Source organism: Myotis lucifugus, unplaced genomic scaffold, assembly GCF_000147115.1.
Source record: "Myotis lucifugus unplaced genomic scaffold, Myoluc2.0 scaffold_1, whole genome shotgun sequence".
Taxonomy (NCBI): domain Eukaryota; kingdom Metazoa; phylum Chordata; class Mammalia; order Chiroptera; family Vespertilionidae; genus Myotis; species Myotis lucifugus.
The window spans coordinates 21,462,435-21,482,883 of record NW_005871049.1 but is presented as its reverse complement, the minus strand read 5'-3'; the positions used below and the strand labels follow the sequence as shown (position 1 = coordinate 21,482,883).

General features: G+C 45.0%; 1 protein-coding gene across 1 annotated transcript; it reads left to right on the top strand.

The window, feature by feature from the left end:
- The first annotated feature begins 3,892 nt into the window (after window positions 1-3,892).
- On the top strand, window positions 3,893-12,420 carry SFRP2 (secreted frizzled related protein 2). The gene is made up of 3 exons (XM_006081808.3): window positions 3,893-4,913; window positions 7,063-7,143; window positions 11,244-12,420. Exons 1-3 carry the CDS (start codon window positions 4,415-4,417, stop codon window positions 11,546-11,548), a joined length of 885 nt encoding a protein of 294 aa, XP_006081870.1. The 5' UTR covers window positions 3,893-4,414; the 3' UTR covers window positions 11,549-12,420.
- The last annotated feature ends 8,029 nt before the right edge of the window (window positions 12,421-20,449 follow it).

Genomic DNA, 20,449 nt, shown 5'->3' with positions numbered 1-20,449 from the left:
TTTCCAGTTCTTGACCCCCTCCTCCCTCATTTCAACATTTTACCCACGACAGAGCAATTAGTTTATCAGGAATTCCGCATAGCGATATCATAGATCCATTCGGTATCAGCAGGAGGGGTCTGATTTACAGCGGTACAATCATCGGCAAAGGATAAATTCTGTCTCTCAGTAAGCAGTTCGCGGGGGTCAGGGGCTCTTCCAAGGCACCATTTCCCACGTCAGCATTGACGATCCAATGTCACCGCCCCAGGAGAGAAGGTGACATCACCCACCAAGCGAAACACCCAGTAGGTCAAGAGGAGTCCCTAAAGCCAGCACACGTAACACCGGGAGCTGAACCACTCACCGTGTGACCCGGTTCCAGTTACTTCACCTCTCTGTGCCTCGGTTTCCTCGCCAATACTGACAAATTTGCAAAATAATAGTCACACCTCTCTGCCGGGTAGCAGTGAGGATTTCAGGAGACAGCCCCGCAGTCGGGCTGTTAGTACAGCCTGTTGACCTGGGCTAAGGGATTGTGGTTCACCAGGTACCCAGGCCGGCCAGGGCCTGCCCTAGCTAACGCCATCCTTCCCCACTCAGGAGTTGCCGTAAAGGCTTAAAGCCTCCCAGAAGGTCCTGCCTCTTCATAAGGAGCAAGCCTTAGAGAACTCAACGTGTTTGCTGCTGGGGGTGTGCTATTCTAGGAGAGGTGGTTGTAACAAGGTACTTTGATTTACTTGCAGCAAGAAGACAGGATTCACATCCAAAGCTCTGCCTCCCCAAAGGGAGCCTTAGGCACTGGTTAATTACACGTTGATTTCTTCTCTGCAGTTGGTCAAACTTCTCCAATTGAGTTCTGGTCAAACTTAACAAGGTTTACAGTGTCTTCAAAATACTATGCTACATTTTAACAGGTAGCAAGAATGGCATTTAGTAACGGGCCAGACCTTGTCCTACCTAACAGAGGGAAACCCAATCTTTCCGACAGAAAGGAAGGGTAGGTCAGGGCTGCAGTTATTTGGGGGCTAAGAAACTTGTTTCCACTTTGAAGCTGGTGCTGGACTTTGAGAATTAGGAAGCCTACATATTACACTTGTTCTCCCCCTTTTTGCTTGCACTTCCTCTCAGATATGAGTCCATATGCCTTAACTTTGCTATTCCCCAGCGGAAGCGAGAGGCTGCGTTTCCTGGGCTCTCAGTGGACATAGCAGACACAGGGGTCTGAGACCCTCCAGCAGAGCAGAGCCTCTGAGAATGAGAGCCAGCGTCCTGCCGGTCCAGAAACGAAAGCAGAGCAGCGGGGCCAAATCCGAAACACGATTGTCGAGGCTCTTCTTCAGGCCTGCAGCATTTGGGTGGGATGTTCACTGTGTGCGTGGTGAGGCTGGATGGGGGGAGGGGCGAGTACCAATCCCATCACCAGGGACCCATGGGGCAGGCAGCCCCCTTTAAGTAGGCTGCCCAGAGGAATTGCCGCCCACCACCACTTACCCTGGGTTTGTCGTGAATAGTTTCCTTCCTAAAACCGGCAAGTACTAAATGGACCGGAGGTAGGGGGGGTGGGGGTGAGGGTGGGGGTGAGCCATGACTCTCAGTTTGTAAAAGCAAAAGCCTCCGGTGGTTTTTGATAAGTGGCAAGGATCTACGAAGACCCGAAGACCCGTAGGCTGAGGCCCTAGGCCTGAGGGCCAACCCAGGGCGCAGCTGAGTTAGGGTGAAGGCGCCGCGACCTGGCTGCACACACGTGCGCGCGTCACTCTGCGGGTGCACAGCGACCCCGGCTGGGGAGGCGCGCCGCGAGTCACCATGCATCCGCTTTCGTGCGCTTTTCACAAGATCCACGCTTGAGCTCCAGTTTCCATGGGAGGTTATTCTCCTGTCCCCCTCGATCAGCTCGTCCCCCTCAATCAACTCGTACCCCGGTCGCGCTTGGCACGTGGGTATGCGCTTACCTGGGCGCGAACGAGCGGGGAAGGAAAGGGAGTGGGCTGCGAAGCAAAGTGGCTAAGATGACGCAGCCTGTGCAGGATGAGTCGAGGCTGTGTTGCGCGGGTAAGAGTAGGGCCGGGGGCCCCGGCCCCGGAACCTGGCGGGTCAGAACCGGACAGTAGGCGCGGCGGCGATGGAGACCCCACTGCGGCTCCCGGCTCCCCCTGGCGGCCAGCGGGACCGCGAGGACTCCCCAAACAATGCCGCGGGTCGCCTGGGCCCGCGCTGTTCCGGGGTGTGCGGAGGTGCCCGCCTCAAACAAGCCAAACCGCTCTGGGCTCCTATAGCTCCGCGCTAGGGGGTCTGACGGACCAGGGCGACCCCAGAAGAAAGCGTTGGGGCCGGAGCGGTGGAGGCGAGAGAGCCTTCATTCCACCCCTGGGCTCAAGTTCCAGAATCTCTCCCAGCTCTGGCTCTGATTAGCTGTTTGATTCTAAATGTTTTTCCTTTCGTTCGGGGTTTATTTTCAAAATAGTGTGTCTTGGGAGCGGGGCTTTTTGTCCTCTTGGGGCTTTACTTAGAAACGAAAAGGCCTACAACCAACTCGGCAGAAGAGCCGCCCTTTGCAGCCGCCCCGGCCCTTCCCCCGCAGGAGAAAAGATGGGAGCTGGACTTTTGGATTTGGGGGGACTCCGATTCTGGTCCAGAAGGTGCTCTCCCTCCAGACGGCGACTTTCCCGAGTAGTTAACAGAATGAGCTCTCACCACCCACACATTATCCCCCTCCTCGAAGCAGTGGGACCACAAAGACAGCAGGACGACTCGGGGTCGCCAGGCCAATACATCTCTCAGGAAGGAGGGAAGTAAGGGGCCTGCGGACACGGCCAGTTGACGGCTCCCAGTGGGCGGAAAGTAAGAATGCGCGCGCCTTACCTATGAAAGAACTTTGGCGGGCTCGCTCTTCCAGCATTATCTCTTTGGATCTGCACCGCCCACCCGCTTGGGAGGCTGAGAGGGAGGAGACGACCTGCCCCTAGGAAAGACTTGGGGCGATTTGGGGAAAGGAGGCCCCCACCACACACCTTCCCTCTGCTGGCACCCCAGTTCCAGTGTCCAACTGTGAACTTACCATTTGCAGTCCAGGAAGGGAGAGGCAGGCCTGTTTGTTCACCTCTGCACACGAGGCACCCCACTGGCATATGCTGGGTAGTTGAGTCAATTCTGCAAGACCACGACTAGCACTCGGGGGTCGCTAGACAGGGCTCCTTCCCCGGCCCCCCTTCTTTCCCAGCCTGCCCCCCCTGGCACATTTTCTGCCAGTCCCTTGTGCCCAGCACTGGCTCTTACAAACCGCGCCGGGAGGCCCACCCTCTGGTTCTCCTGAGCTCCCCCGCTCCAAGGCCTGTTGTGCTAGGATCCCTGATGCCTTCGAACTTGAGTCCTCCCAGTCCCTTAAGGAAGGAGGGCAGGCCTTCTCCCAAGCCGGGAATGGTGGGCCGCGGTGTGTGATTCAAAGGAGACTCTGCGGAGGCGTTTCCACAACAGCAAAATCTCGACTGACCCCAACAAAATAACCACCCCAGCGTTTTCTTTTCCAGGTCAAAGTTTTTGCTCCTACAACTTTATTGGTAATTCTGATTGTTAAAAGGTCAGGGAGGAGCACACGTACGGGGTGGGCCAGGTTGTTGGTAACTGTGTCGGCCTGGGGCGGACAGGTCCCAGGTGCAATCTGAAGGCACAAAGACCCGGATGCCTGCCGGCTGGCACCGAGAGATGCAGTTCCCCCGGGAAGCCCCGGGTCAGAACAGAAACTTCAGGATGCGGGTCAAACAAACCCTGGTCGGGGCCTCGCGGGGGGGTTGGGGGGGGGGGCTGAGTGCATTTCCGCCAGGACCTGGAGGCAAGGTCGCCCATCGAGTCCCCGGGGTCCCCCGATCTCTCGCAGCCCGCGCCCCGCACGCTCACTGTTGGGGCGCAGCTGCCAGGCTGGTCTATTTGTTTGTTGTGAGCAATCCGTGAGCGCGCGCTCGGCCGCACCTTTAGGGGGTCGTGGCGGCAGCCAGAATTTCCTTCCAGGGAGCGCAAGAGGGGCATTCTCAAAGGAAAACCCAGACCAAGTGAGTAGTGACCAACCCTCCTCAGATTACTCTCCGCTGGCTCCTCCCTTGCTCCCCCCGCCTCCAGATTTGCATTAAAAAGGCCAAGAAAACTCTGGCTGGGCCCCAGCAGTTGCACACACTGCTCCCCCGGGTCGGAGCCCCCCGGAGCTGAGCCCGGACTTGCAGCACGAAGCGGAGCGGAGAGGTCTTCGCCCGCGCAGTCCTGCCCACGCCCGGCCTCTCCGCGCTCCAGCCGGCCCGCCGCCCACTTTGCAGGCCCCGGAGCCGCGCCGAGCGAGCGAGCGAGCGAGCGAGCGTGCAGCGGGCCCGGGACCAGCTCCGGCCGCGGCCGCCTCGCGCTTCCCCCGCTCCGCTCCTCCCGCCCCCGGGGTCGCGCGCCCACGATGCCGCAGGGCCCCGGCTCGCTGCTGCTGCTGGTCCTCGCCTCGCACTGCTGCCTGGGCTCGGCGCGCGGGCTGTTCTTCGGGCAGCCCGACTTCTCCTACAAGCGCAGCAACTGCAAGCCCATCCCGGCCAACCTGCAGCTGTGCCACGGCATCGAGTACCAGAACATGCGGCTGCCCAACCTGCTGGGCCACGAGACCATGAAGGAGGTGCTGGAGCAGGCGGGCGCCTGGATCCCCCTGGTCATGAAGCAGTGCCACCCGGACACCAAGAAGTTCCTGTGCTCGCTCTTTGCCCCGGTGTGCCTCGATGACCTGGACGAAATCATCCAGCCCTGCCACTCGCTCTGCGTGCAGGTGAAGGACCGCTGCGCTCCAGTCATGTCCGCCTTCGGCTTCCCCTGGCCCGACATGCTCGAGTGTGATCGTTTCCCCCAGGACAACGACCTCTGCATCCCCCTCGCTAGCAGCGACCACCTCCTACCGGCCACCGAAGAGGGTAAGCCTTCCCTTTATTCCCTCCCTCTGAGCTTTTCTAAGACTTTTCCGGAGGAAATTCCGAGGTCCCCGCCCCACATCCCGATGCGTCCCCTCCTGCGGTGCCAGGGACTAGCGGGGCGCACGCTCTCCTTGCCATGGTGTGTCATTGTGACAAATTTTAGACACACACACACACACACACACACACACACACACACGCCTCTCATTCCCCTCCCGAGTTATTCCAGTTATACCTTTCTCAGGGACAGTTAAAAAAGAAAAAAAAATGTATCACTGAACGGCATCTTTTCCTTATGATATAAAATTATTTTTGCAACCAGGAGAGTGGAGGGCTTGGAAGTGGCCCTGTGTGGAGGAGCTGGTGAGCATCTGGCCCTGCCTGTTGAAAATTGAGCATTGGTTACAACTGCTCAGGTGTCTAAAGAAAAGGGCATCAAGGGAATCTCCAGGAATCATTTTCTATCACAAATCAGCTTTTATCTTAGGAGTGGTTTTAATTAGCCATGCAAAAAAGGAGTTTCCCAAGTTTTTAGAAAACAGGGGGAGTTCCTGTGCAAAACCCATCAAAGCAATGAAAACCTCATGGGCTCTTGATAGTCTTCCTGAAAGCAAAACATACACAGTGAGTCTGTGCTGACTTAGGTCCCCCCTGGGAGGGAAAGGGGGCTTCCAGTCCCTCTCAGGGCTCCAGCAGCATCCCCCTTTCAATCTCTAATTGTTTTCCTACAGCCATCATTAGTTAAAGAAAACGCAAAGTTGCTTAGCAATCTTTCCTGGCAGGCACCATGAGTGTGCAGTCATCTTATTGGTTAGATTTCTAATTTATTGCAAATGTTTGGCATATTTCAAACATTTGTCCAACATACACCACAGACCAACCAATACAGGTTAGTAACATTTTATGTACATTCCTAGAGCTCCTAATTGGAAATGTTTCATTTTGTTTGAGTGAGGGAAGGTAAGGGCAGTTTTATGTGTGTTGCTTTTGTTTATTTCTTTCCACCATCAGCACCAACATTATACACTACCTTTCTCCCAAAAGCCACTTTCTCTCTTCAAAATAAACGTTTAGAGGTCTTCAAAATGGGCTCTGCCATTTTTCTAATTTGATAAGTAGCTGTTCTGTCGTGAATCACATAAAGTTTTTTTCTATGAACATTCAATTTCATATTAATGAAAATAAAATTTCACCTAAGTTTTAAAGACAGAACATTTACAAACAGAGAAATGTTCTTTCTTTTCTTCTTCTTTTTTTTTCTTTCTCCAGGAAATCAAACTGTTTTAGAAGAGCCTTCAGTAGGCTCTCTGATCTTTGTGCTCCTGCACATTCCTAGGTGGGGTCAGACCCCAGAGGCAGTTGGCTTCAATGTTGGTAAGCTTCAGGAAAAGCTGCTTCCTAGTTTGGTTGGCTGGTTTTTGTTTTATGAGTTTGTTTTTGAGAATTTGAAACAAACAAAGAGGAGCGAGAAGAACCTTCCCCAAGGGACAAAGATAAAAATGAAATAAATGTTGCTCAACTGGAGCACAAACCTGGCAGGAAGCTCCAGGTGACACAGAACCGGTTAGAGCAGGCTGTGGTGCTTCCCAGGGTGTTTCCACGGTGGGAAAGAGCCCCTGGGTGGCCCTTACCCCACTAGCCACCTTCGCCGGTGCAATCTTCAAAATATCTTGAAATGCCTCTCCTGAGACACAGAGCTCTACCACGGAGCCCAGCAGAGACCGGGTTGCACTGGTGTCCTGCAGCCGGGAAAGACAATCTTTTGGCCATCGTTTGTGGTTCGTTTCCCAAAAATCTCTCAAGAGGCTTCTGGTGCTTTCTCCTCAGAGAGGCTTTGGGAACAACTTTTTCAGAGACTGAGTTTGTCCCAGAGGTGGGGAGGAAGAACTAAAAAGCCTGCACACTCTGCCCCAAGCGCCCTTTCTCTTTGGGATCCACCATGTATTAAACAGAGCACATGGGCATTTTTGTCCATCAAAGAATGGGAGGCATGGAGACTTGCTTAGGAACGAACGCCTGATCCTTCTTTTTTAAAGGAGACAGAAGCTGGGGTCCCACCACCCTTGCCTGGGTAAGCCCCTTTGAGTTGTTTACAAACGCCACCTGCTGTTCCCTTTTAAGCAAACTTACTCAATTTTCACCTTTCTAGCTCCAAAGGTCTGTGAAGCCTGCAAAAATAAAAACGAGGATGACAACGACATCATGGAAACTCTTTGTAAAAATGATTTTGGTAAGTAACACACCACCACCAACAAAACATTCAAAAGTTTTATTTACCAGTAAAACTTAAGGTGCAAATCATGAAGATGTAAAATACCAACACCGTCCGTGCACCTTTCCTAAAATCATCTAACTTGGCTCTAGCCTAGTTTCCTCCCTATGTAACAATCTTATAATGAGTTGTATCTTTTCAGATGAGTTTTATTGTTCTGCTAAGCAATAATCAATTAATGAGAAGTATTCAGATTATTAATTTTCAATGGCATATTTTCATTTCACCTGGGCTTTTTCTTGCCAACAAGCTTTATCCTGGGCCATGGGGTCTTTCCGACACTTGACATGTGCAGCGGGGATGGAAACATGTAAATATTAGCCCCAGCCACACACATTGAAGGCATTAAGTTGGCCACAGATACAAATTTAGTCCAGCGCCAAACTAAAATATTCTTATTTTATTCATAACCATCAGTGACTATATCCAAGACACTGGCTAATAATTGGAGGAGGGATTCCTTAAATTTAAAAAGAAGAAATAAAGCTCAGGAATTTACTAGGCAAGAAACATGAATGATCCCTGAGGACATGGTGCTTGGGGACAATAAATAATGTGTGATATGTTACTCAAGTTCCATAGAGTGTAAATCACTACCCTTAAGAGAATATTAAAAGAGGGAAGAGGGTTGGACACCATCCACACAGGACTCAATCAGCACCTTATCTGCTGTCCTCAGGCCTCCAGGGTGAGGGAGGAGCCCAGCTAGACACAGGGTCAATGCCAAATTCAAAGTTGGGACTGGCCAAGAACTTCACTCAGACGCCTGAGGCAATCTAGCCTTCATCCCATTCTCAAAGCCAGGCACCTTTTGATGTGTTTAAGTAGTTGGTGCCCCTTAGAAGCATTCATTGAGGCGGAAGGCTAAACTTACTGGTAAACAGATGTGATCCCTGCTCTATCAAACAATAGTGGCCTCTAACAGGTCTGTATTACTAATTCTACATCCTCAACAAAGTACTTGAGACTGAGAGAAGTCACTCCAGCTCCCACTGTTGAGAATTGCCCTCCCAGAAATCTCAGGTTTGGTCGTGTCCCTGAAACTGAGATACTCCTAACCCTGCTCCTTATAACCCCAAGTCTCTCCCAGGAAGTGTCCTGGGTTTACCCTTAGCTGAGAACAACCAGAGACACAGGTTTAGGAGAAGAGCCCCATGCCAAGGAAGGGACAAAGAAAGGAGGCAACTCTGTCCCGACCAGTCCTCCCCCTCAGCAAGAGCCACAGGTGGGATGGTCGTGTGTCATATGTCTATATTCAAATATATACAGTTCTCAAGGCCTGGCATGTGGGCGGCAGCAATCCCAAATCTCCAGGCTCTTAATCAACACAGTTCCTAGCTTTACGCTACCAGATATGATTAAGGGCAAGAGAGGAAAATATAACTTTAATAAAATATATATTAAAACTTACATAAAACATCTTCTTCTGACAGCTATGTCCTTTGCACTAGATTTAATCCAGATCTCCCTCCTGACTTCCATGAAAATGTTGGTTATATTATGGGGCTCCACAACAGTCAATTTAGGAGACACACACATACACACACACAAGACCTTCCTAAGGATGCTCTATCAAGATTGGGCCAAAAAAATGAGGGGGGTGGGGAATTAGTGCTAGTGTTCTCTCTCCTTAGAGGAAAAAGCCTTTCAAGACAACATAGAAGTCATTACATTTAAAGTACCACACATGTAGATACCTCATAAGCTTTGTTTTCTACTTCTCCACATTCATTTTTGTCCCCAAAGGGCTAATGAACCTACCCTACAGGAAGTACATTCTATACCCCTGGTTTATAAGCAGTATTCTCTATCGCCTCTGTACTTTGGAGAAGTAATGGTATGGTAGAAGGAACAAGGATAAAAATCTGATGTATTTAACATCACACTCTTTCCCCATTGCACACCTGAAGTGCAGGGGAAATGTAGAAAAACGGTCTCCAACCCTGCTTCAGAGCTGAAAGTACTGGTGAAGAAAGAAAGGCCCAACCATCTGCTTTTGCATACAACCTATTGTTGAATCAGATGGTGATGATCACATCCCGTATCCCCATTCTCATCTTCCAGCACAGGAAACGTGATTCTGGGACTTTAATTCCCTATATTTGGTCCCAGATGAAAATCCAGGGAGGAAGGGCCTAATGTTTCCCCAGGGTAATCTTTTGCAACGTTGGCTATTTGAAAGCTAGAGAAGCATGAGTGATAAATGTTCCCTCTGGGTCAACGTGATGATTTTTTTTTAATGTTTGGAGCTCAAGAATGTTTAATTTGACCAGGCGAAATTCACACATGCTCTATCTGTACTATAGACGAGGCTCCCAGGCAACAGTTAATCACTGCTCTCACCATATGTCGTCCTCACCCCCACACCTCATACAGGGGCCACAGGAACATGCGACTTATTTTATGATATACGTCTCATAAACCCTGAGAACTCAGTGGTATGGTTCAGAAGTGTATCAAACAAAAACATGGTTGACTAAGTCATAGTATCCTTGATTTACCTGACTGAGCTTTGGTCATTTTCCAGTTGCCAAAACAAAAACAAAACAAAAAAACAATCTTAGTCAAATTCTCTTTCTGAGATAGAAAGAAAGAAACCACCGAAGCAGTGATGCTCACATACACACAATACTCTTCTTCTGTTACTAATTTCAACGTTGACTCAAACGCTGTCAAAGTCAGGATGTTAGACTTGTACATATCTAAATGGAATAGTTGTCAATGGCACCAAGGGTCTTAGGACACATTCAGTTGGGTGAGTTAATGCTCCATCCAGGGCAAGAAACTGGAAGTTGCCTTGTGAGACCACACTGGTGTTATAGGAGGTTTGGGAACCGGCATTCTGAAAACTCGACTCAGCCAGGACACTACCTAAATGGGTGACCTTGTGTAAGTCACTACATTTCTCTGGAATGCAGATTCTTCGTGTGCCAACAAGAGATTTTTAACTGGATGATTTCTTCCAACCTTAAAATTCTGTCCTTTCTCTGCCTTCATGGATTCTTGAAATGTATTTCCACCATGTATGTCTGCAGGGTTTTCTGTCCCAAAGCATGCTGTTTATGACTATAAAATGTGTCTTTTATGTAAACCACTTACTTTTGGTCTTAGCATTCTAATGAGTCCAATATCCATTTTGGAAACAGTACATACATGATCTGTAAACGCCCTGGCCTTGGACAGGCAAATGATAGCATATGAGGATGAGGTCTTCAGAAAAACACTTTTACAGCTAAACATGTGCTCTTAAAAAGAGTCTTGGATATTTTTCTCCGAGTTACTTTACCAAATCAAATGCAGCTGTAAGATCATCTCTCCTTCCCCTTAGTCTATTCTTTAGAAAACAATGATTGTGTGATATAATTTCCTTACAGGTTTGTCCAAAAACCTATCCGCCCTAATTAATTGAGTTTAAAGTTTACAGCCACAGAAGATCACATTTCACCTAAGAGTCAGGCATTTCTTTTCATGCTGACGTTTCCAACAGGGGAAGTCCTTTGTTGAGAGCAGAGCACAAACCACGTGCGACCTAAACACAAACACTAGTCGGGCTAGGAAAGTAATTGAGTCTCACAGAAGTTTTGATTTGAAACAAAGTACAAGGCAAACCCTTTGAGGCTTTAATATATATACATACATATATATACTTTATTGATTTCAGAGAGGAAGGGAGAGAGATAGAGAGATAGAAACATCAATGATGAGAGAGAATCATTGATTGGCTGCCTCTTGCACTTCCCCTTCTGGGGGGAATCAATTCCACAACCCAGGCATGTGCCCTTGGCCAGAATCAAACCTAGGACCCTTTAGTCCGCAGGCTAACGCCCTATCCACTGAGCCAAACCGGCTAGGGCCCTTTGAGGCTTTGGAAATGGAGCACCTGCTGCCCCCAGCTCCCACCCCCCTTCGCACAGCCCCTGACAGTCCCTCAGCTCGAGGAAGCTCTTCCTCCATCCCCCACTCCTGGTCACACCAACATGCAGTAGAATGGGGCGAGGGGAGCTCCCAATCCTGTATTCCATCATTATAACTGGAGTGATTCCATCCCCTCTTGGTAGCACTGAAAATAAAAGTCAAGGAGATAACCTACATCAACAGAGATACGAAAATCATCCTGGAGACCAAGAGCAAGACCATTTACAAGCTGAACGGGGTGTCCGAAAGGGACCTGAAGAAGTCGGTGCTGTGGCTCAAAGACAGCTTGCAGTGCACCTGCGAGGAGATGAATGACATCAATGCGCCCTACCTGGTCATGGGACAGAAACTGGGTGGGGAGCTGGTGATCACCTCCGTGAAGCGGTGGCAGAAGGGGCAGAGAGAGTTCAAGCGCATCTCCCGCAGCATCCGCAAGCTGCAGTGCTAGTTGGGGCGTCCAGTTTGCTTCCGACAGGCCAGCCCCAGGGCTCGGCTGACCACACCCACCCGGAGGCCTCAGCTCTCCTGCCCCAAGCACAGTCCCTGCAGCTCCGGCCCCAGCCTGGAGCAGCATCCCTACCTTTTGCACATTTGCACCCCCAGCATTTCCTGAGTTATAAGGCCCTTAGAGGCCTCAGGAATGGATACCTATTTTCACATAAAGGAAAACCCACCCGAGTATTGTAGAAATATTCAAAGTAATAAAACCATGCATATTTTTATGAAGTTTTAAAATAGCTCACTTTAAAGCTAGTTTTGAGTAGATACAACTGTGACTTGGGTCTGATTCTCATTTTTTCCAGTTTGGTTTGGGTCACCTGATGTTCACTTTCTGCTGAGGTTGCCATAACATACAAATAGCTTCATTTTGGCATGTGGCCCAAAGTGCTGTGGGTCACAAACCAGGTTGAGATAAAGCTGGCTGTTATCTCAACATATATCAGCTCCGGCCTGAGGCCTAAGACTCAGCCCTAAGTGGTGTAACCATTCATTTCTCATTTTACACCCTCGTGAACTCAACTGCAGCACACATTGCATTTCCAAGTAGAGTACTTCCATTTATAAAAAGCACATTAACCATCATAGCATGATTTCTTCAAATAAAGGGCACAACAGACACATTTTGTAATTGACCTGAGTTCTTTAAGCTTTGTTTAAAACATTTTTTCTTATTGTTGCAAATGAAACCATTGTAGCTTACCTGTAATATAATAGTAGTTGACCTGAAAAAGTTGTAAAAATATTGCTTTAACCAACATTGTAAATATTTCAGATAAACATTATATTCTTGTATATAAACTTTACACCCTGTTCTACCTACTTGTCGTGGTCTTTTTAGTAGAAGGAGTTGTGTAAGAGTGGTCGCCTCCTTTCTCCTGAGATCCAGCCTTCCCACCGTTTGAAGTATCTGTCTCTTAAGTGACACAGAAAGTGTCTCCCCGTGGCGGCACTGGGCTCCCGCCTGAGCCTCACATCTCATTTGTACAGATTTTTACACTGGACCCTGCAGGGAGGCAGAGATTGGCAGCCTCTGCAGAGAACTCCCCTGCTCTCGCCCCTTCTCAGCAGTTCAGCTGCAGCCCTGTGGCCACACTGCTCTAAACCCAGAGGTTCATGGCCTCTACTGTTGCCCTTTCCATTTCCAGAGATTTTCATAATGAAAAAGAGTAACCATGGCAAAAATTGTTAGTTCCTTCCCCACTTTAACCCTCAGATAAAGAGCCATGATTTGAAGTGCCCATTGGAAGACGGGGTAGGGAGGGGATGGTGAAAAACCAACATTAAAAGGGCAGCCTGGCCAGTGTTGCTCAGTAGCTGAGTATCGACCTATGAACCTGGAGGTCACATGCCCGGGTTGTGGGCTTGAGCCCCAGTAGGAGGCGTGCAGGAAGCAGCCAGTCAGTGATTCTCGTCATTGATGTTTCTATCTTCCTCTCTGAAATCAATAAAAATATGTTTTTAAAAAGGACAGACATCCATAAAATGCCCATCCAAATACTTCATTATTTGGGAGCCTCCAGAGAAATTCTATTAAATATGTGAGTAGACAGGCTCCGAAGGGTTGGATAGCATGGTTCAGAGGGGCAGAGCTGAAACTCGGGCCTTTCAAAGGACAAGTTCTATCTTCTATTCTACCTGGAAATGGATTTTAGAAACGTGGTGGCAATCATTTATTCAACAAGTATTTACTGGGCATCTGCTATGTGCCTGGCCCTGTTCTAAGTGCCAGGGATACTTACTTTAGTCCTTGTTCTTATAGAGTTTACATGAGGGAGAGAAAGAACATAAGTAATCATGATTACAATTATATACCTGTAATTGCTAATTATATGAAGTACAAGTATAGGCAAGGACAGCAAGAATATCCCAGAAAATCTGCAGTTTTTAGTGGTCTTCATGTGAAGCCTTTATCTGATGGCATGTTATCAATTTACTTTAAAAGTTTCCTGAACATATACATCCGTGACCTCTCTACAGCTCTTCAAGTTCTTCTGGCACCAAAAATCAATACCATAGCCCATAGCCTGGGCTGCACCATTTTATTAGCCCCTTTCATTTTTCTCTGGCTTGCCACTTGACTCTGTTTCTCATCTGAATCCACAAACTCAAGACACAACCCTCCCTCTTCCTACAAGGCACATATGGACCAGACTAGAGAGGGGAGACACTCATGGATCAAGGCCAGCTCATTTTAAACATTTAGAACAGGAAACAAGGGACACTGGAAAAGGCAAAAGAGAAAGAGAAGATAAACTACAAAAGAAAGGAAACAATAAACCAAGGATTTAGAGATTAGAAGGGGGAAAATATGTACAATGCACCAAAATTTACTGGAAAGAGACGATTTGGGAGAAATTGACCTATCTGAATGCTCCTTTCCCAAACAAGCCAAAGTGACATGCCCATATAATGGGATGCAAAACTTTCAGCTGTGGAGAGCAAGCCCATGCCAGGCAGAGCCTCGTTCAATCAGGTGTTCAAGAGTTAGCAGTTGAGACATCCCTCCAGTATCTGCCTCCTGCCATATGTGCCTCCCTTTGGACTTTCCAGACGCATCTTTGACAAGGCTAGGAGACAATGAGGTAAGCTTGGGGAAAGCAGCTAGGTTTTTGTTTAATTTTTCACATTGTTTTATCGTTTTGTTTTGCATGATGATTCAAATATATAAGGCTCATTTATTCTTGAATTAATCATGATTTTATTCTTATTTATATTTACAACTATCAGATTTCTCCTGCAGGCAGATGAAAACCTGAATGTCATTCATTACTAGAGAAAGGAAGCAAGTAATCAGAAGACATTGGGTTTCGGAGTTTCCTAACATGATTTTTGACCTGTTAATAAATTGCTAAAATGCCCCAAATAGGGGATCAGCCTAAATAGAAAAGTTAAAAGATAGGAAAACTACATATCTACTTGTAATTCCTCTTCCTTTTCCTAAATAACTTGAGAAATGAGTTTTTGTATAAGAACAAATCTATAAGAGTTTTTGGGGGGCAGCATTTCCTAAGTGTACAAAGAGCAAAGGCTCTGTGTACATGCACAAGTCAGTATACTGAAATTCACAGGGTTGAAAAGGATCCATTTTGTCTAATATGTCCTCCATTCATCACTGTCTCTTCTCTCATCAAATGATAGCTAGCCTGGATTTTTTAGCTTTTAACTCTTCTTTACAATATTCTTGATGGAGGGAGGGGGTCACCATGAAAAGCAAATCCAGTCATATGTACCCCTTGTGCAGTCACTGCATCTGCATTGTGGAATAATGTGCTTTTCACCTTTGAAACACACTGTACAAGTACAAACTAACTCATTAACTCAGCAAAGATTTACTGAGCACCAACTATCGTCATTGATGTATTTATTCAGTAATCTGTACAGAGTGCTTACCCTTAGTGATGAGGTCCCAACAATGACCAATACATGGCTACTCTCAAGAACCTCACAGTATAAGGCAGGAGTGGGGAACGTTTTTCTGCCAAGGGATATTTGGATATTTATAACATCATTTGCAGGCTATACAAAATTATCAACTTAAAAATTAGCCTGCTCTATTTTGTCAAACATTGAATTAACTCATCCCTAATGCCTTGGCAGGGCCAGCAAATTATTTCATGGGCCTTACACATAAGGCTTATGGCCTGCGGGTGGGACATTCCCCACCCATGGAGTGTGACCTAGGCATTAGCAAACAATAGTAACTGAGATCCACATTTCTCCAGACACACAGTCTTCCTGGGCTATATTTGTTCTTCTGAGTATAAATAAGTTCACATTAAAATAATACTAAAATCAAAATCTCCAGACCCAGAAATTTTTACTGGAGAGTTTTACCAAAGATTTAAAGAAGAATTAATGCCAGTTTTACATAATCTCTTCCAGAAAAATAGAAGAAGAAAGGATGCTTCCCAACTCATTATATAAGGCTAGTATTGCCTTAATACCAAAATCAGGCAAAGATAGCACACACAAAAAGAGAAAAATATAGACCAACATCTCTCATGAACTTAGGCACAAAAATGCTTAACAAAATATTAGCATACCAAATCCAGCAATGTATAAAAGTATATATACTATAACCACATTGGATTTATTCAAGGTATGCAAAACTTTTCATATTAAAAAATTAATCAATGTAATTTACTATTTCAACAGGTTAAAGAAGAAAAATCATATGATCAAGTTAATTGATGCAAAAGAAAAAGCATTTGCCAAATTTCAATACCTATTCATAATAAAAATCTCTCAGTAAACTAGGAAACTATTCTCAAAGAGTATATACTAAAAACCCTACATCTAACATCATACTTAATGGTAAATGACAAAGTGCTTCAAGAACAAGGCAATGATGTCCATTCTCTCTTATTTAACATCATATTAGAAGTTCTAGACAGTGCAATAAGGCAACAAAAAGAAATGGCACATATTGGATAGGAAAAAAAATAAAACAGCATGATTATCTACATAGAAAATCGCTAGGAATCTACAAAAAAACAAACAAACAAAAAAAAAAAACACTCCAAGAACTAATAAGTGACTTCAGTAATAATACAAGATTGACACACAAAACTAATTGTATTTACATATAAAGTAGAAATCAAAATTTGAGAACACAATACCATTTACAATTGCTCCAAAGGAAATAAAATACTTTGATATAAATCTAACAAAGCATGTATGCTGAAAATTACAAAATGCTGATGAAAGACATCAGAAAAGACAATTATCTATCATAATTGGAGAAATAGATATACCATGTTCATAGATTAGAAGACTCAACATGGTAATGATGTTAATTTTCCTCAAATTAATCTATAGGTTTAATACAATTCCTATCAGAATCTCAGCAAGCGTTTTTATAAACAAGAATAGGCAATCCTATTTTAAAATTCATATTAAAAAATAAAGGCCTTAGAATAGCCAGAATAATTTTGAAAAACCAAAATGGGAGAAATCATTCTTCCCTCCCAATGTTAAGGCTTACTATTTAACTATAGTAATCAAGACAGTGTGGTATGGGTGGAGGGACAGACATATAACATAGATCAATGGAACAGAACAGAGAACCTAAAAATGAATCCAGACAAATATGCCCAAATAATTTTTGACAAAGATGTAATAGCAATTCAATGGAGTAGGGACAGCCTTCTCAATAGACGGTACTAGCGTGTTTGGTTGTCCCATAGGGAGAAAGAAGTCTAGATCTCACAATACATACAAAAATTAACTCAAAGTAGACCATGAATTTAAATGGAAAGTTATAAAAGTTTTAGAAAAATACCAGAAGATAAATTTGTTTCAAAACCTAACACTTGGCAAAGAGTTCTTAGATTTGACTACAAAAGCACGGTCCATAAAAGGAAAAAATGATCAAATGAACGTCTTAAAAATGTATAATTTTTGCTATCAAATTATCACATTGTTGACTTTAAATTCCTTACTATTTTATTTGTCAATTAGACCTCCATAAAGTTCAAAAACAAAGATCATGTTAAGAGAATAAAAAGATGAATTACCGATTAAAGAAAATACTTGCAAAGCACATATTTGACAAAGGACTTGTATCTAGAATATATAAAGAACACTCAGAACTCAACAGTAAAAAAAAAATCAAGCAATGCACTCAGACATGGGTAAAAGTCATGAACAGACTTTCAGTGGAAAAGGATATACATATGGCCTGGATGGTGTCCGCCATGGTTATATGAGGAGGGACTGGGAGCTAGGTGTCAAATGCTTGGCACTCAGACTCTATGTGACAAAAGAGACTTTCTTATAGTGCTTAATTCTATGATGGGCAAAACATTGTTTTTAGCAGGGATTTCAAAAACCAGAATAAAGGAGGAAAGCATTTGATTTTTAATTTTTTTTAAGCATCAAAATATTCCTGTTGGGGGAAAACCAAGTCATTGTATACTGACCTATACCTAATAAATATAAGTTAGTGTTTTCTTGGTTTTCAGAATGAAAATATGGGGGTTGTATAGGGAAATCATAAAAATCTCTTTACTGTTTTAGACTTGTAACCATCGTGCTGAAATTGAAAGGGGAGAGGTTCTAAGTATAGCATGGCCCTCACATCCAGGCCTAGTTCCATTAAACCCGTCTTGCATAGGATGAGCACTGGCCTGGGATTCGAGGCTAGAAAAGAAAAATTAAACTAAAAACCACCTCAAACCAGTAACATTATCCCCTGTGCAGCAGAGCCAGAGCACCAGCGTGAATGCTGAACTGCTTCCTGTGATATCATAAAGAATTATCTAGGCAAAGAAAATGTGAGCGGGGTGTTCAAAGAGAGGACAAAGTGAAGAAATGGACAATCCAACAGTAAGACTTCAATATGCCACTTTCAATAATGGGTTGAACAAATAGGCAGAAGATCAACAAGGAAACAGAAGATTTGAACAACACTATGAGCCAACCAGACCTAACAGACATCTATTTTCAGAACATTCCACCAAACAGAATACACATGTTTCTTAAATTTATAATAAATGGCCCAAAGCTGGCCCCTGTATGTGGGCCCTTGTGTTGTTTACTTCTTCGCAGCCGGTTGGCAGCATTAGTTCAAAGCCAAATTCAAATTCTTACATATCCCATTGCTTTAAGTAGATCCAAAATTAGCATATTTTTAGCCATTTAGAGTCTGTCTGCTTCCCAAACCCTGCAGAGCTGCACCCAATATCTGCTAGCCATAGATAAGATAAACCCGTGGTTATAAAAGACCCTCAACTGCTGCTGCCCTTCAGAGCTGACTCAGAGCCCTGCACCTGACTGCTGAGTGGCATTACCTGGATACTTCAGCGTCTTCCCCACTCCCCTCTTCCCTGGAGTTCCCTTACCCTCTTCCCTCTTTGGACGGTGGCCTCTGTCTCTAGAAGGCCTTCCACTGTGAGAGACTTCCCTCTCATGCAACCCTGTCCAAATGCTGCCCAAACTGCTATCTCGTGCTCCCGTCCTTCCTTGATCAGCCCCCAAATCTCTGAACTCATCACACAAGTGCACATGGAACACTGTCCAGGACAGACCATACAACAAGCCTTGAAACTTTTTAAAGGACCAAAATCATGCAAAGTATGTTCTCCAACCACAATGGAATGAAATTTGAAATAAATAACAGAAGGAAATTTTGGAAATTCACAAACATGTGAAAATTAAACAACACAGTCCTAAATCTGTTTAAAATTTAGGTGAATGACACCGAAAACTCAATATACCAAAAAGGATGTAATGCAGCTAAAGTAATGTTTAGAGGAAATAGCTGTAAATGCCTACATTAAAAAAGAAGAAAAAATCTCAAGTCAATAACCTGACATTCCATCTTAAAAAACAAAGAAGAGTGAACTAAGCCCAAAGCAAGCAGAAGAAAGGAAATTATACGGATTGCAGCAATAATAAATAAAATTGAGAACAGAAAAACAACAGAGAAAACAAATGAAAATAAACGTTTAAAAAAATTGACAAAACTGTAACCAGACTGACCAAAATAAAAAGAGAGAAGACCCAAATTACTAACATCAGGAATAAAAAAGGAATATTACTACCAACTTTGAAGAAGTAAAAAGGATTGTAAGGGAATACTATGAACACTTTTATGCCAAAAATTAAATAACCTAGACAAAATTGACAAATTCTTAGAAAGACACAAAATACCAAAAGTGACTCAAGAGCAAACAGAAAATCTAAATAGACTATAATAAGTAAAGAGATTGAATTACTAATAAAACATTTTCCTAGAAAGAAAAGGTCAGGCCCAGATGGCTTGTCTGGTGAATTCTAATACACATTTAAAAAAGAACTAACATCAGTCATTTACAAACTCATCCAAAAAATAGAAGAGGGGGGCAACATTCCCAACTCATATTATGAGACCAGTATTACCCTGAGAGCAAAACCAGACAAAGAAATCCCAAGAAAAGACTACAGGCCAAAATTCCTTATGAATATAGATGCAAAAAAACCTCAATAACCCAGCAGCATATTAAACGTATTAGACACCATGACCAAGTGGGACTCATCCCCGGAATGCTAGCTTGGTTTAACATGAAAATTAATCAATGTCATACACTATATTAATAGAATAATGACCTAACTCCACATGATCATATCAATAGATGCAGAAAGCACTCAACAAAGTCCAACACCCTTTCAGGGTAAAAATACTCAATGAACAAGGAATAAAAGGGAACTTTCTCAACCTGATGAAGCCATCTACATAAACCCATAGTTAACATCACACTTAATAGTGAAACAATGAATGCTTTCCCTTTAAGATCAGGAAAAAATAAGTGATATTCACTCTCTCCACTCTTATTTAACATATTACTGGAAGTTCTAGCCAGCACATTATGGCAAGAAAGAAAGGAAGGAAAGGAGGGAGGAAGAAAAGTAGGAAAAAGGGGAGGGAGGGAGGGAGGGAGGGAGGAGAGGAGAATAAGAAACCAGATCAGAAAGGAGGAACTAAAATAACTCTATTTGCAAATGCCATGATCTTATCTATAGAAAATACTAAGGAATCCACTAAACTATTAGAACTAATGAATGAGTTCAGCAAGGCTACAGGCTATAAGATCAATATACAATAAACTAGAGGCCCGGGGCCCAGTGCACAAAATTTGTGCATGGGGCGGGGGGTGTCCCTCAGCCCAGCCTGCACCTTCTCCAATCTGGGACCCCTCGGGGGATGTCCGACTGCCGGTTAAACCGGCAGTCGGACATCCCTCTCACAACCAAGGACTGTTGGGTTCCTCACCACTCGGCCTGCAGCCCTGATAGCTCCCTAACCACTCTCCTGCTGGACTAGATTGAAGGCTTACCTGCTTCCCTGCCGGCATGATTGTCGCCAACT

Excerpts from the sequence above, each read along its gene's own strand:
- SFRP2 (XM_006081808.3), top strand. The coding sequence starts at position 4,415 with ATGCCGCAGGGCCCCGGCTCGCTGCTGCTGCTGGTCCTCGCCTCGCAC. Across the intron at positions 4,914-7,062 it reads CCTACCGGCCACCGAAGAGG|CTCCAAAGGTCTGTGAAGCC; the intron begins GTAAGCCTTCCC and ends TCACCTTTCTAG. Across the intron at positions 7,144-11,243 it reads TCTTTGTAAAAATGATTTTG|CACTGAAAATAAAAGTCAAG; the intron begins GTAAGTAACACA and ends CCCTCTTGGTAG.